This window comes from Martes martes, assembly GCF_963455335.1.
Source record: "Martes martes genome assembly, chromosome: 4".
Classification (NCBI taxonomy): domain Eukaryota; kingdom Metazoa; phylum Chordata; class Mammalia; order Carnivora; family Mustelidae; genus Martes; species Martes martes.
Window position 1 is genome coordinate 148,482,195 of NC_137891.1, and position 16,785 is coordinate 148,498,979.

At 53.9% G+C, this 16,785-nt stretch overlaps 1 protein-coding gene across 1 annotated transcript; it reads right to left on the reverse strand.

Moving 5' to 3' along the window:
• Nucleotides 1-434: 434 nt before the first annotated feature.
• MRPL37 (mitochondrial ribosomal protein L37) lies at nucleotides 435-16,666 on the reverse strand. Its single transcript, XM_080801446.1, has 7 exons — nucleotides 16,263-16,666; nucleotides 12,775-12,958; nucleotides 12,565-12,680; nucleotides 9,509-9,694; nucleotides 7,487-7,644; nucleotides 4,343-4,546; nucleotides 435-2,639 (listed from the first exon to the last, which is right to left on the reverse strand). The coding sequence occupies exons 1-7, from the start codon at nucleotides 16,606-16,608 to the stop codon at nucleotides 2,562-2,564; spliced, it is 1,272 nt and encodes a 423-aa protein (XP_080657572.1). The 5' UTR covers nucleotides 16,609-16,666; the 3' UTR covers nucleotides 435-2,561.
• Nucleotides 16,667-16,785: the final 119 nt, after the last annotated feature.

Sequence of the window (16,785 nt, forward strand, 5' to 3'; positions counted from 1 at the left end):
CCCTCCCTGAGGGGAGTCCAGAAGGGGGTGACAGGAAGAGCCGGGAGGACCTGGAAGCTCGCATCTCGCCCTTCCCTCCTCTTGAACAAGGCTTCTGGGCTCTTCCTCCGCATAGACCTCTCTGAATGACTGGGCAGAGAGCACTCGGCCTGACCCACATTCACAGCTCTGAAGGCTTTGGCTCCCTGAGCACTTGGCCTCTGCCATGCGGGCCCTGTGCTGCTGCCAGTGCTCTCCAGGCAGGCAGGAGCCATGGTGGGGGTTGCTGAGCCGGAAGGGGATCCTGCTTCTAGCCTCACCAGCTCCCCCACCTCTGCTTGCAGGATGAGAATACCGAGTGCCCCCCAGCAACCCCTTGAGGCCAGGCGTTTCTCCAAGCTGGGGACATCCAAGTGTTCCTTGTCCCTAGAATCACCCAGCAGGTGCTCAGTTACTCATGGAGGAACTGGGTGTTTGTTGGGTAGTCACGCCTGCATACCGTCCCCTCTGTGGTGATGCCTGCTGTGCCACCTACTGTGCCACCTACTGTGGGCAGGTGCTCAGGCAGGGGAAAGGCAGCCTTCACGGCTTCCGTGGACCCAGAGGAGACCCACTGCTCTGTCAGCATCTGCCGGCAAACTGGGAGCCCCTGGAGAGGAGACCAGGGCTCCTTCTGTAGCTCTGGCTCCAGCTCCAGCTCCCAGCACGAGGTCGGGCAGGGCACACAGATTTTTAGACTGCGCTGACTGCCGGACCGCCCTGGAGGTCTGCAGCAGGGGACCTTAGGGCTCGGGCCCCAATCCTGATCCGGTCTTTGGTTCTGCCGCGGCCCGGCTGGGGAGGGGACCCACGGCCTGTGGGCTGGAGGGGGCAGGGCTGTGCTGCTGCCCACAGGAGGGACCCTGGATGGATGCAGATGGTGGATACAGACGGTGAAGCTGAGGCTGCAGGCTTGGGATTTGGGGGAAGCGGACACCTCTCTGTGGAAAAGGCAGCTGTCATCACATGTGAGACTCCCAGCTCTTCACACCACACCACCTGCTCTCTGAGCCTCAGTCTCCCCATCTGTAGGGGACGATAAAACCCGGCAGTCCTGTCTGCCTCGCCTCACAGATCAGCTGCGCCAGACCCAGAGCTCAGCTCTGAGATCCACAGGGGACACACCAAGGCCAGCCACAGGGCTGTCCTCACTCAAGGTGGACTGTGGCCCAGGCCCACCCTGTAACACCGGCCCCTCCCAGGGCAGTCCTCAAACCACAGGGTCATCTGCTGGCAGCTGACTGGCATGGCCGGCTGACTCACAGCCTCGCTCCCACAGGCTCCAGGGGTTTCAGCCAGCCCAGCCCGGCCTCAAGCCGCCACCACCATCCCACCCAAGCCTAAAAGGTAAGTTGCAAAGTGGCTACAGGATGAGCCTGGGAGCCAGACACACAGGGGCAGAGCTCCACTTGGCCATTTACCAGCTCTAGTGGCTCGTGCTGCCCCTGGATCTCCCCTGGAGAGGCCCTCCAGCAGGGCCAGCCTCCCTGCTTCCCTCCGGGACTTGCCCTCCCTGCTGCACCTCGGGCTCTCTCGCTCTGAGGAACAGTGCGCATCCGATGACTGGTGGCAGGCCAACGGTGTCTGCAGAAAGGCTCTCCGCTCCTCACCTCTGCTCCAGGGCACCCACAGAACTGGGAACTGGTCGAGACCTCAGGTGCAAACCCACAGAGCTCGGGCTCTCTGCCCACCACACCCCATCACTCCCCACAGGGGCTTGTCCTCGAGACCTTCCCCAAACTCACCTGAACATCTCCAAGTGTTTACCTAGGAAGCAGACCTGTACCACCCACTGTGTGACCTAGGTGGCCTTCTACTATCTGAGGTCCCTTACCTCGAGGGCCCAGAACAGTGCCCAGCACACAGGCATTCAAGCGCTTCCCTGAACATGGAAACAACACGGGAGGACGAGACAGGGTGCTGGGTCTACAGTGCAGGGCCCAGGGCAGGACTCAGAGGTGGTGTGCACAGAGAGAGGCCAGCCAAACCAGGGATGTACTTGCTCTATTTACCCAGATGCTAGGGAGAAATCTACAACGAATGTTCTAGTCAGAGTTCCTGCAGCCCTGATGAAATGTGCCTGCAGTCTGGAGAGTCCCTCAAGAACCCAGGGAGCCTCAGAGAGCACCTATCCTGTGGCGGCCGCTCCGTGTTCACAACATGGGAGGTCATTATCCTCAAGTGTCAAGTGAACAAGGTGAAATTCAAAGAGATGAAGATTCTTATCTGAAGTCATCTTAAGTCAGAGCCGGCTGTGGACAGAGCCCGGCTTACCAGGGGCAGGTCAGGCTTCAGGGCCCGGGCCCGGGCCCACGCCCACGCAGAGGCCCGCTCACAGCGGGGCTCACATACAGCTATGGGCACCCCCCTCCCACAGCTCCCCCCCACAGGCACAGGCTCCGGGGCAGCGGAAGGGCTCTCTATCGGCAACCAGACCACAGGTCAGGTGAGCGCGGAGGCTCCAGGTGGCCCAGCACTGCTCTGGATACAGCATCTTGTGCAGAAGGGGCCGGGGCGCTCGAGACCCTAGCGTGGTCCTGGGTTCACACAGCACCGTGCAAGTACAGAGCTAAAAACTTCCTGAATGTCTCAGGCTGGAAACCAGTCGGCCCAACAGGTTCCTGGAAAGAACACAGTCCATTAGGATCGTGCTACAAGGTTTAGTGGCAGCAATGAAAACAAAGGTGGATTTTATGTAAATCCTAAATGTCTGGATAATGCCAGTCTTCTCCTCTCATGGACCAAAGAGGGGCACCAGGGAGCCGGCAGTGAAGAGATACCCGAGAGGCTGGGCTGGAGGACACGAAGCTCTCCTAGCACTGTTGACACCGCCCCTCTCCCCAACCCCTCCCCTAAACCACCATGAACCAATGGTCTGCTGCCCCCTTTTCATTCCCAGGGACAATAATCCCTCACTCATTCACACACATCGATCAGGCCCCTTCCCTCTGTACCAGGCCTGTGCCCTGTGCCAGAAACCCGACAGTGGCTTGAATCTGGCTCTGCCCTCAAGGAGCTTACAGCCAGATCTCCGTGTGACGATAAAAGCTGACGGGCCTCACAGCAGACATAGGGAAAAGATGCTCAGAAAGCAGAGATGACTCATGATTTCCCATGAGTATGAACGAATCTTACAGGGCAAGCAGCATGGGCCAGAGGGAAAAAGAAAAGGCAGGTGGCCTCTGAGAGACGAGTCTCTGTGCCAGCACAGGTAGGAAGCAGAAGGGCAAGGCTGGAGCCTAGGGCCTATGCTAGGGGCCCAGGGCTGGGGGGCGGGAGCCATCTGACCGGCCAGGATGTGTCTGCCACTAAGTCAGTGTTCTGGAAGGGAGAACCCAGAGACACACAGGGGAGGAAGAGAGCAGGGTAAGAGCAGAGAGTACAGAGGCAGCTGGTGTGGCTGCAGGTGACAAGCAATGGTGTCTGGGGCCAAAGAAAAGGGCCCCACCCAGGGAGGCACTTCTGGGGCAGAAACAGCACTGGCAGATGCTGGAGAGCTAAGCAGGCAGCTGCCACGCCGATTCTGTTCAAAAGTCCAACACCAGCTCCACACAGCACACCAGCTCAGGCCTGTGTGGGACCCAGGACACAGCTAGCCGCAGACCCAGCAGCCCCCCAAGGTCCCCTTGTCCCTTCAGGGTGCCTATTGCTGCCTGTCCTCACATTATGAATCAGAACGGTCACTGTGCACTGCACAGAAAGCAGGCCGGGACTCTGCCGTGGAGCACCAGCAACAGTGACAAGGCCCCAGAAAGAATCCCATGTCCGCGGGAAGAAACGAATGAAGGCCTCGTCCACAGGCCCCACCCCTGAGGAGCTTGGAGCTCCATTTGATGGAGGAGAAAAATCTGGAAACAGCAGGACTGTGCTGTGATGGGGGAACACGGGGGCTATGGGGACCCACCTGAGGGACTGCAGTGGGGCTAGCAGTGGGATGGGGCGGGGGTGGGGAGGTCCTTATTCTAGACCTGGAAGGACAAGGAGAGGATGGCCCGACCAAAGAGAAATGGAGGGCAAGGGGAGAAGGGAGACACCCCCTACAAAAAAGCAGCAGCACCCCTGAGGGGCCCAGGCCAGCAGCAGCAGGGCACATGGGGGCACCGTGAGAAGCTAGCCATGCTGGGGGCACAGGGAAGCAGGAGGGGCGTGGAGGGCCAGGCAGAGCCCAGGACAAGAGAAGCACTCCCGGAGAGATCCTGGGCAGGAAGACCCTAAAGCCAGGGTCCCCGCTGCGAGCGTCCCTTCAGCTCCACCCCTGGCTCACTCTGGGGACACGGAGTCACGGTCCCGGTCCCATCACCAGGCTGGAGATGGCAGGACTTACCACAACCACCTTCTTTTTGATCACTGGGCGACACCAAAAATGCTGATAGAGGAGCTGGTCTGAGTCCACCCAGACCAGATTCTTGACGCCCTCGTCAGAGGCCAGCTGCGTGGTGTTCAGCTGCAGCACAAGGAACTGGAAGACACGTCCATCGGTGCCCACGCTCTGCACAACTACCGGCTGCTCCAAAACCTTAGCGTCATTCTGAGAGTGAAACGGGACAAGAAGTCAAACCAGACACAGTGGGGCGTAAAGAACAGCACCGAACCGGCAGCTTCCACAGCCAGTGCCCGCTCCCGTCTAAGGCTCTGACCGCGGGGCAGCGGCCAGGGCAAGGCCGTCCCTCCCTCCTCCGGCCCGACTCTGCCTGACCCCGCGCCTCCCGGTTGATAAACACACAGAAGCAGTAATTCCTGCCGTGGGGCGGTGAGGACTGGGCCAGTGGCAGAGTACAGGAAGGTGATGGGAGCTTAATGATGAGAAATCCCTCAAACCTGTGGGGTTATCCGATGGCAACAACAGTGACACGGTTCCACCAATGGGTCAGTGAATATATAAGCTCACTCAGTTCCCACTCTACGTGCCAGATGAGGAAACAGTCTCAGCAAGGCTAGGGACTGGCCTGATGTCCCACAGTGGCCCGGCCAGCACTATGCCTACTCGGTTCCCACAGCGCCTTGCTCCCAAGGGCCTGGCGCCCCAGAAAGCCCGGCCCTGGGCTTCATGCCCCTAGTGCGGCTCTGAGAAGGCGTCAGGCTGCCGGGCTACCTGCACCGGCATGTCCAGCAGGCTTTCACCTGGCAGCCTGCGTGCTGGCGCTCCCCTTCAACGAGCGCCACTCGGTCCGGACCCCCGAAGCAACCAGCTCCCGCACACCTTGCACGTGCTGGGTGGGTCACCGGCTTTACAGCCACCAGTAAGCTCATAGATCCAGCAGTCTGTCCCTACTTCACAGATGGGGAAACAGCATCGGAGAGGTGCTATCATTTGTGCAAGGTTGCCCGCGGGACACGAGCCAGGATCAGACCTCACGCCAGGAAATCACTGAAACCCCTCCCATCGTGGCCGGGCCCTGGCGTCCCACACCATGGGACAGGAGTACCTCCTTTCACTCCCAGGAGTGTCCCAGGGTGGATGAGAAATGACACGCTCACCCCCTCACCCCCCGAGGCTTCGCAACAGTGCAGTTGGGTGAGGGCCAGCTGCTGGACAGAGAGCCAGCGGCAGGCCCCGGGAAGCAGAGCATCCTTGATCCAAAAACGCTGCCTACGTCCACCCCTCCAGAGCGGAATGGGACATTAGGAACAGCTAATGTCAGATGGCGGTGTAGGCCACACTGGGACTGCTGGCCTTAGAAATACCTGTTCTTAGCTGCATGAGAAATAAATAAAAAGAAAAGTACCTCTAAGTGTTAGCTGAGATTCTGTATTGACTCTTATCTCCCTCTACAGATCAATAAAACTGCAGGTAGTACATAAATTTCTCAGCAATTTTACCTTTTACATGGAGGCTCTTCCCGTAATTGCTCAACTTCACATCCCCAGGAATAATTCGTATACCTGGAGGGGGTGGGGGAGGTCTCCCCTCCTATCCAACCGGGTGGCAATTAGCGGCAGCATCGCTAGCCATGCTCTGCTGGCAGCAGCTGGCACAGGAGCGGCGAGGAGCCTGCAGAGCAGGTCCCTGGCGTGCCACCCTGCCCGCTCTGCTCTCCCCTGCCTGGGAGGTGGGAGGCAGCACATCTTTTGAAGCTAGAGGGATCAGGGCCGCAGTGCTTGCTTCCCTACGCAACAGCTGTGGGATCTTGGGCAAGTCATGTAACCTTCCAGAGCCTTACTAAGTACATAGTCAAAGAACGGAAACAAAGATAACCTTCAAGGACTGAAGAGACACAAGAAGGTCACATAAAGATGTAACAGCTGCCAATCTCTTAGCTGTGTGACACCGGGAAAGGCACTTGGCCTCCTTGAGCCTCAAGTTTCCTCAGCTACAAGGCCAGGAGCATCTGCCACGGAGGGCTGCTACAGGCAGTGGTTCTCAAACCTCAGAGCTGTGGTTCTCAAGCCCGAGCTAAAGCCAGTACCACCCGCAGGGCTCCTGGCAACACCTGTTACTTGGGCGTCACCCCGGAGTTCCTGATGCAGTAGTATCTGTACCTCCACCAAGTTCCCAGATGACACCTATGCCACTAATCCAGGCCCACGCTTTGAGGAACACGGATATGTAGAACCCTGGAATGTAGCAAATGCCCAATACAGGCAAGGTCCATTCCACACCCTATTGCGTTTGCCCAACCACACCCCTCCAACCCCACTAGTTCCTAGACCAAATAGGATGGGAAACAGGGAAAAGAGAACATCGTGAATCTCTTCATTCCTACTGGAGGGCCTCAGATCTAGGAGCTGGCAGCTCTCAGCACTCCCCCAACACAAACCCCTCCACCCCCCGCACCGCCCCGGGATCCAGTGTCCCAGGCCTGCTTGGGGAATCCCATACTGCCACTCCCTACTCCTTCCCTCGAGGCCGTTGCTCCCTGGCCAGGCTTTCCCCCATTTTAGGGACAGCTCTGTGGGACAACTACTCAGCCCGCATTCTAAACAATCCAGGTCCTTAAGACCTCTTCCCAGAATCAAGGGGCTATCACCAAGTGGTGTCTTGGTCCCCAAGCCTGTCCTCATTTGGCACACAGGTCTGTATCATCTCTGCTTCACCTCCTCCTGCCCGTGGAGGATTGTGCCCCCATTCTGCTCTCACAGAACCACGGGGGTGTACTAAAGCACGAATAACAAAAGCCCGAGGAGCTGGGCATACCCAGTTCTGCCCCCTTCTCCACCACTCACTGCTGTGTAATGCTGACAAGCTGCTTAGCCTGCTGGTGGTTCAGGGGCATAACTGGAAAATGGGGATGACAAAGAAACCTCGTGGGCTATTCTGATGAACACATGAGGTCTCTTACATAAAAGACAAGCAGGCACACAGGAGGCCCCCAGATGCCAGTTTATCTCCACAGGGTGCGTGGAAGTGCCTGTCCCTGGAAGTCCTCAAGGAAGGGATCCCCCTGCACCTCCCTTCTTCCTTTAAGCAGTGTAAGGCAGGAGGCCAACACCACGTCAAGTAGCTCGGTGGTCTTCTCCACATACATACCCCATAGAGGCGCCGGGCCTGGACCAGGGCGTTGCCGAAGGCAAACAGGATCATCTTGGCCCGAAGCTGATCTGGTTGAAAGCGGTGTGGCCGTAAACTGGCTGTCTCCAGGAAATACAGGGTGTGGGGATAGGGGTAAGGATAACCCTCATGGAATCCTGCAAGATACATCATCATGTGGAGGAACGGAAATTGGTATCAGCCCGTCCCAGAGCCTTTGGAAAGTCACCTCGCCCTGGCTCAGTGCCAGGCACCACAGAGATTCTGTAAAGGCAGATGTCATCACTATAGTTCCAGGGATGGCAAACCAGTCTGCCAGCCACATCGCCCCCCGGCCCCCGCCTGTTTTAACAAACAGTTTCTAGCACAGCATAGCCATGCCCACTCACGGACACAATGTCTACAGAGTAGCTGTCGGAGACCCTGTGTGGCCTGCACAACCTGCAATATTTACCATTTTGGCTCTTTACTGAAAATATTGCCAACCTGTGCCAGGTTGACTCCTGTGTGCTAGCTCTAACTCTACCCCTTTCTCACTCATTCAAGCACACAGGGGACAGCAACTGCTAGTAGAAGGAAACCTGGACGCTATGCTAATTATTTTTTCAAAAGCCAATCACTAGCAACATCCCATACTTTATTATTCGCGATAAAGGCCTCGCCTCATGCCTCCCAAGTGCTCTGCAAACACTAGCACTGTGGATCAAAGCCGAGCCCTTGTTCCTCCCAGCCACAACCCTGCCAGGCCACCACGCGCGTCCCCTGCGGCCAAGAGTAAACCCTTGGTAGGCTGGCAGCTTCCAGAATGAGCAACCCAGATTAGTGGAAGTGGGTGACAAGGAGGAAGAAGCTGGGAAAACATGGGCTCTGAAAAATCCCAGAAGCAAGCACTACTTAGAGACGGCCTCCGACCTTGCTTCAGCTGCTCAGCACTCCCTGTGCGCCCAGCCTGAGACAGGCGCCAGGGTCAGACAAGAGCCAGGAGCAGAGGGTGAGCATGGCCTGCCACTGCCTTTGAGGGGCTCCGTCCTGGGTTGGGGGGAGGAGTCCACACAGAAGGACATATGAAGATCTGAGCGGGGTGAGCTGCAGCTGGGGAAGGACAGAGGAAAGGCCCCTGATGACAGATGAACTACTGAGGAGAAGACAACAAGAGGTGGACAGCCACACACGCCAGGCAGAGGGAAGAGGACACACTAGAGCCTGTGGTGAGAAAGAGCACAATGTGTTATGTCTAGCTGGACTACGGCAGAGGGCGCCGGGGGGGGGTGGGGGGGGCAGCAGGGGACTCCTCAAGGTGAGGCTGAAGAGAGGGACCAAGACCTGAGGCCCTCATGTTGTAAGCTGAGGCCTTCCACCTATACCCGGCAGGCCCTGGGGAGGTGGGGACGGGGGACTGAAGGGACAGAATGTGGGTGTCAGAAGGGTGCTTCTGGAACCGGGAACCAGATGGACCAAGAGAAAACAGCCCAGGTCAGGCTGGCCAGCTAGCTGGGAGGTTGCGGCAACAGGCTAGGCCTCCTGGAAGCTGTCACCGTGGAGATGAAGTTAGAAGGAAGGCGCTACAACTCCTAGGGACTGACTGGAGGGCATGAGCCGTGGGCCTGCCTAGCCTGATGCTCTGGCTTCTGTCGCTGCAGCCAGGGGAGGTGGTGGGGCCTTATTCGATGGACTTTTGATGAATAACCCCATTCAAGGCCTGGAGGGGGTTCCTGAGTCCTAGCAGGAGGTTGGGCAGGGTTTATGGGTACACAGGAAGAGGGGCGTCTTTCAAGTGACCTATGAATAAAGGAAACACTTTGCACCTGGCCAGAAGCCCCATAGCCACCCATTACAGCTCTGATGTAATAGTTACCTCTCAGGGGTCAAAAGCAAAGTGGGGATACACTGCTATGTGGCTCTCAGAAGAAAATACGCGTGAGGTGCGGAGCATAGACTCAATATTTAATATACTCCTTCCCTTCAGAAAAAGCACGTCCCTCATCTCCTCGCTGTGTGGAGACGCGAGGCTGTGACACTTACCTGTGTTATCTTCCACATCATAAACATTGGATTCCTGAAGATCAATAGTGGGAGATATGGGATAGAAGGTCTCAAGAACATGATTCTTAGTAGCTTCAACCTCCTCTCTGGAGGCGATGGTGGGCAGCGGATCCTTAGCGTTCAGTCGAGCTCCACTGGAACCACGGACCTGAAGGAGAAAAGACTCTACAAGGGGAGAAAGACGATTAGTCTACCCTGATCCAAAGCCTTACCTCAGCTCAGCCAAGCCTAGAGCCTCCATCCTACCATGCTTCTCAAGTCTTAACTGCTTTCCCAGCTCATCAGCCTAATCGCAGAAAACAAAACTTTGGTCAAGATGTTGAGAAGGGGACCAACCAGAGCACTCTTCTTCCTGTGTTCCCTTGCCAATGACCCTGAGGCCACCTGGCAGTCTGGATTCGGGGCTGCCCCACACAGATCTTCCCAAGCATGTGCTCTATGCTGGGGACCCAGAAATGAGTGAGAGCTACCCTCTGCTCTCAAGAAGCTTCCTAGTTGGTAAGTGTATACATAAGTACAAACCATACTCAGAGACAGCAGAGAGGAAAAACTGACCTCCTCTGGGAGGCCTGGGAACCTTCCTGAAAGTGGTATGCCTTTGAACTGGTTTCCAAAGGATGGATAAGAGCAGAGTTTCTCAACTTTGGCCCTACTCTCATTTTGGACTGGCTAACTCTTTGATGAGATAAACTGTCCTGTGCACCGTGGAGGTCTGCCAGCACCCCCGGCCCCCACCCACCAGATGCCAGTAGAACACCCCCCGTTCAAGTCATGATAATCAGAAGTGTCTCCAGACCCTGCCAAATCTCCCTTAGGGCGCAAAACGCCCTTGGTTGGTTAATAGTCACCCAGGCAAGAAAAGGGAAGGAAAAACATTTTAGTTCAGGAGGAACATGTGCGAAGGCACACATGTGTGCTGCCCCACGGCAGAGTTTAGGGAGACAAACCAGGTGACGACCAGAATGTGGTAGGGAAGGAGGGAGGGGGCGAAGGGGGAGGAGACTAGAGGCTAAGAAGAAAGGCTATTAAACTCAACAACCAACAGTGAGGGAATATCAGGCCAGTCAGAAAGCTTCACCTAAGACAGATCGGCGTCCTGGCTACACAGACGTCAGTTTATGAGGAAACACACACCTGACACACCAGCGAAGCTGCCACTACGAGCGTGTGCGCATGCCCCTACCCGAGGTCTCCACAGGAGGCCGCATGCACCCAGGCAAGATGTGCCTGAAAGGCTCCCCTGAGAACGGCCTCCTGAAGATTCTCCACAGAGCCAAATCTTCCTCTGGAGGTGCTCTGGACAGTCAAATCACAGCGCCATGGTAACAGGTCAGGGGTGATGACCTTCTACATCTAACAGCTGGTTCGGTCCACAGCACCACCACCCAATTAGCACGTGGTCTCCCTCACTGCGTGTGTAAAGCAGGGATACCACGTCTGTGGATGGATGAACTCTGAGCTGCTTGGTAAAACACGTCACGCCCACACCTCAGGAATAGTTTCCTAAAATATTTCCTGTTTCCTCACATATCATCTGCAAGGAAGATAAATGTGCCTGGACCTCTCCTAACCTTGGGTTTCAGATTCTCCCCACAGACCACTCTAGTGTGGTTTCCAATTCAATTCCCTCCACATCCCTCCTCCAGTGACAGCTCCAAATGGGGCAGTTTAATTAGAGGTAATAGTTGATGACGGGCCAACAAGTACTCCTCTATTAATGAGGTTCACTAATTTCCTTAGTGGTGCCATTACCTCTGCATAGCTGACTCCTTGCCAGGAAGTCCATACTCAAAAGGGGCAAGCTGGAGAAACCTGACCAAGCAGATGCCCTGAAAATCCCCAATCATTCCAGAGCCGGTTTCCCTGCGCCAGGATTCCGCTAGTCGGAATGCTGGTGTGCCTGGAACATCCCTGCTGGCAACTCCTCGGGTGGCCATCACCCACCCAACCCTCGGTCAGCGCTGCTCACGTGCCAGGAACTGTTAGACACCGTGCACAAAAACGAGTGAGACACGGTCCCTGCTGTCAGGAGCTCACTTTAGTGGGAGGACAGAGGAGAGATTAGAGAATTCCAATACGGTACAACACTGCTCTGGTAACAAGGGGCACGATGGGCACCAGGAGCACAGAGGCAGACTAGCTAACATCCACACTCACGTAGGAACAGGGCTGGAGCTGAGCCTCACGGACAAGTAGAATTTAGCCAAACAAGGAAAGTAGAAAAAAGCATTCCAGACAGAACATACAGCACAGTGCAAAAGGTGTAAAAGCTTGATGCCAAAAAGCTGCAAGTGGCTGAAGTGTACATTTGGCCTGGGGGTGTGCTGGGGGAGGGGGCGGTAAGAAGGAGAGAAGACCAGAAAGCCCAGCTGGCGGCCAGATCAGTGGGGTGCATCTGATCATAAATGGCTGAAGTTCCTGGGAGGCAGTGAAGGGTCTGAAACAGGAGAGGGAAGTGAACTTTAGAAAGATCACTCTAGCAGCTACGTGGAAAACGGATTTGGAAAAGGAGAAAAGCACGAATGGGGTAATAAGGCTCTGACCATCGAGTACAAGCTTTGTGAAGGCAGAAACCGCCTGCGCTTTATTACTTCTTATCTTCAACATTTAGGCCCTCACGGGGACTCAACAGATACTAGATATGGCTGAATTAAGTCATGGGAAGAAGTGATGAAAAACAAAAAAAACTGAGGAACACCCAGGGGCTCAGTGGGTTAAGCGCCCTATTCTTGACTTCAGCTCAGGTCATGATGTCAGGATCGTGAGATTAAGCCCCACATTGGGCACCGTGCTAGGCACAGAGCCTGCTTAAGATTCTCTCTCTCTCTCTCTCTCTCTCTCTCCCTCCCTCCCACCCATCTTTCCCTTAAAAAAGAAAAAAAAGAACTGGTCTGTGGCTCAGGACAGGAGGATGTGTCTGATTCTACAAAAGTGGTCTGTGAAAGTTGGAAATGAGCACAGGCAAGGACACGGTGGTGGTGAGCAGGTAGTGGGGTTAAGAGTAGAAAGATAAAAAACAGACCAAGATGACCAACCTCGATTCCAGGTGGTGGATAATCTGTAGTTTCTGGCATAGATCCGCCTGGCCAGAGAGGGATGCTTGAAAATCTGAGATCTACACAGCTGTAGCAGACTGTCCACAATGACTGGGCTGGGAGGAAAGAAGAGACATTTGGAGATTTAAAGCACAAGGCTGACTCTAAAATCCATCAACTAGAAACCTTACTGAGTTGGGGGAAACTTACCAGTAGGCCTCTCTCTTGGGGGTGTCTTCAGTGGAGTGCCAGAGACGGGCGTGAGAGATCACATTCAAAAGGCGTTCATCTTGGTTCTCTATGCAGTTCTTTGGATCAGCGACGAGGCTAAGCACTTTCTCAGGAAGTCCTTCTATTAACTTGGTCTTGGTAAGCCAGAGGGCCTGCTTTACACCTTTAGGGTAATCAATCACAAAAACAAAACAAACAAACAAACAAAGAAGACAAGTAAGTATGAGTTGCTTAGGTCTGCCAGTAGCATCTTGGGGAGAGGTCTGCCCTGAGACAGGATTTGTACTGTGACATCTGAGGAGTCAGAACTAAAACAAGAGTGGAAGTCAGGACAGCCGATTCCAACTCGATGGCAGGCATGACAATCTTCCTGCGGATGGTCAAGCTGACTGAGGTGGTGAGAGCCTGCACAGGAGTGATTCAAACAGCAGCGGAGATGGCTGGGATCTTAAGGCTGAATTTTGTGGGAAACAGTCCATCTGTTACCTGCAAGATTCAGACAGACTCCAGACTCGAGGACTATATCAGTAGATGCCAGCATTTCAAATCCTCAATCCCTTTATAACCAACATCCAAGTCCCTGATAGGAAAAGCCAATGGTCGGGGCACCTGGGTGGCTCAGTGGGTTAAGCCTCTGCCTTCAGCTCAGGTCGTGATCTCAGGGTCCTGGAATCGAGCCCGGCATCAGACTCTCTGCTCATCGGGGAGCCTGCTTCCCCCTCTCTGTCTCTGCCTGCCTCTCTGCTACTTGTGATCTCTCTGTCAAATAAATAAATAAATAAATAAATAAATATTTAAAAGAGGGAAAAAAAAAAAAAAAAGGAAAAGCCCATGTCTACCAAATAGATCCCATGTATTAGGTGTGGGCTGAGGGTGAAGCCCATGCTGCTGCATCAAGGGAAAACAGCTTCTGGAAATAATGGAATAACTTACTAATCATGAATAACTTCAGGGGCCTTGAGTTTGGGAGCACTGAAACAGATATCTTTCACATCTCACCTAACCCTGAGCTTCTACAATGAGCTATCTTTAAGCAGATTTTTATACGTAGAAGCCCTATGAAATGCACTGCTGTGATTTTTCAGACGGATCACGCGTTCTATTTATTAGAGGATCCTCCCTGGCCTCGGTACTGGAAGGTTGGGCTTCTCCTTGGATAGTACAGTTTTGTCTTACAGACATGTGAACTGCATAACTGAAAATGGTCCTCCCTATACCAGGGGTCAACAAACTTTTCCCTCAAGGGCCAGATAGTAAATATTTTCAGCTTCTGAGCCATACATTCTGTCACAACTGCTCATCTCTGCCGCTTTGGCAATGGAAGCAGCCAGGGGCTACAAGTAAACAAGTGAGTGCGGCTGTGTTCTAATAAAACTATTTACAGAAACAGGTAACTGGCCAGGTCAGCTGACACTGCTCTGCACCCTAAACAGGCTGAGAGCCAAGTTTGGGGCTCCCCTTTAGCAAGCGGAACCTCACAGAATGGATTTTTTGTATTCACCTCACTGTTTTATTTCTCCTTCACGTAGATTCCCTGACCTGTATGTTTTTAATTTAATTTGGCTGTGCTGTAAAGTTTCTGTAAGGTGCCTGAAATACTTTTCAGGAAATGATGGGATATAAATAAACAAAAATAGATTTTTTAGCCCAGCGCTACGGACCTAAGCTCTGCATCAAATCCACATCCCAGTCCCCTACCCTCAGAACAAATACTGTATTCTTGTCCATGGCGGTAGTCACAAATTGACAGCAGGCTGGTGATGGCTTTGGTTAGCAGGCTACTCTCACCAGCACGTATCTTCATTTGTAAAGCTATGCCCGGGATTAAACCGAGCCTAGGATATTCTAGGGGAGACACTCTCAAGCAATTTCCTTTGTGCTAGTAAATGAAATGCTATGAAGGAATGAGACTTCATTTTGAGGCTTATAGGACATGGTAAATACAATCCTTTAGAAATATAACTTCTGGATTTTATGGTGCAGCAGAAAAAGCCCTGGACCAGAGTCAGATAACCTGAATTTTAGTTCTGGCACTGCCGTTGTTCCTTAAACTTCACAGTGGATTAAAATATTGAGATTTCATGGTTCCCTAGGATATGAATAATACATAATCATTAGAGCTGCCACTTACTGAGCACCACCATCTACCCTGTGCCAGGAACTTTATCTACAGATCGGATGGGACTTTATGGAATGGAGGATGAAATTCAGAGACTAAAAAATTTGTTTCAAGTCACATACCCTGTAAGTGATGATGGAGAGGAGAATCTGAGTCTGTCTACCCTAAAGCCTAGTAATGTTACAAGGGTCACACAAGGGTGGGGCACCTGGATGGCTCAGTCCTTAGCATGGACTCTTAATCTCAGAGTCATGGATTCTAGCCCCATGCTGGGTATGGAGCCTACTTAAATTAAACAAAATGGGGCGGGGGGGGGTGCCAAGTCTTGTGAGGTCCATTACAATACCCGGGTAGGGCAATGGGAATGTTTAGATGCTGGAAATTCAGCTTTCAGGAACGGGTTTGAGCGGCTTAAGAGGCTGGCCAGTTAAGTTTTTTTCAAATCTAGGATTTATTCTTTGGTTTAGTCCCCAAATCCTACCAGGTCTCTTTCTTTCCTAATTACTCCTTGGAAAATACTGCTTTCACTACCTTGACCATTTTGTGTTTCCAGAACCTGCCCCATCCCCACAGTGATTTGGGGACTAAGGAAGAAGAGGTAAGAAGAATAGGGAAAGGGACTCTCAATAAAAAGCTCCCCCACCCCCATGGACTCTGGAAAATAATTCTGGTTCTGCTCTAGACAGACTGGTTTCGTTCAGCTCAGTCATTATGAGCTGTTCTTAGTAAAAGGGGAGCAGAAATAGGCTAGATGGCTTTTAGGTCCAGAACCCTTCCTTGAAAACATCTCAGCTCTGACCTCTGACAGAGGACATTGACCTAGGACACAAGACAGGTAGCCCTGGGTTCACTATTAACCCACGGCACCTGTGTGGGCACCTCTCTGTCACATTCACCAATCCTGCCAAAAGAGGCCATAGACCAGATTAGGCATGCTTTCTGCTGTCTCTTTCAACTATAAACTCCCTCCATCGAGTCATTCAATGTACAGTTATATCTCCAGGGTATTAAGAGAGGGAAGGGTCAATGTGATAATCTAATCAAAACCACTGAGTTCACAGAAAATGGAGGCTCCGGAAATTTCAGCCACTTGCCCCAAATCACACAGAGTTAGATGGAGGCAGGGACAGACCAGAAACCAGGTCTTTTCACTTTGCCATTCAACCTAACACTGCCTCACAGAAGCACACTTCTCATCCCACTTAAACCTGAAACCCTCAGAAGACGTCATCACTACCCACTTCGCAGCCGAAGAAACCGAGACCCACAAAGTTGCAAGGCCACGGAGAGTTGGGGTCAGTGCTGGGTGAAGGAAGGAGATCCCCTCCTGCCCGTCATAGGACCTCACCCTCCAGGAGGCGGCAACGCTGGTGGAAGACGTAACAGGCCTGATCCTTGTACAACGGCTGCTCGTGAACCGGGATTGGGCGGCGGAACTTTGGGTGCGTCCAACCCGGGTCCCAGGGCGGGAAGACCGGCCTCGCCAGCCCGGGCATGAAGTGCATCTTCCCCGCGTACGTGATGGGCTCCAGTCCCGGGATCTCGTACACCCTGTCCAGGGGACGAGGCTCGGGCTTCCGCGTAGAGCGCACGCCCCACTCGTACGCCCCGCGTCTCGGAGCCCCGCAGTCCCCAAGGCCGAGCCGCCCAGGGCGAACCAGTGCCCGCCTCGCGGGCCCCACTGCCAACGCCATACCAACTTGATCCCCCTCAAGACCTCCACCTGGACGCCGCCATGTTCCTGCGCGCAAGGCCTGCTGGAAGCGAAAGGGGCTGGGCGCCGAGGCTCGTTTTATGAGTGGCATCCACTTCAACCAATCATATTCAAGACATTCTTACTTTGCTCCGACTATTTTCACTTTCTCATAAGT

Bases quoted from the DNA above. Each gene is read 5' to 3' on its own strand.
- MRPL37 (XM_080801446.1), bottom strand. From the start codon at position 16,608: ATGGCGTTGGCAGTGGGGCCCGCGAGGCGGGCACTGGTTCGCCCTGGG. The intron at 12,959-16,262 runs GTGAGGTCCTAT...ATTACCCTAAAG, and splicing joins GCGTTGCCGCCTCCTGGAGG to GTGTAAAGCAGGCCCTCTGG. The intron at 9,695-12,564 runs GTTGGTCATCTT...CTCCCCTTGTAG, and splicing joins ATCCACCACCTGGAATCGAG to AGTCTTTTCTCCTTCAGGTC.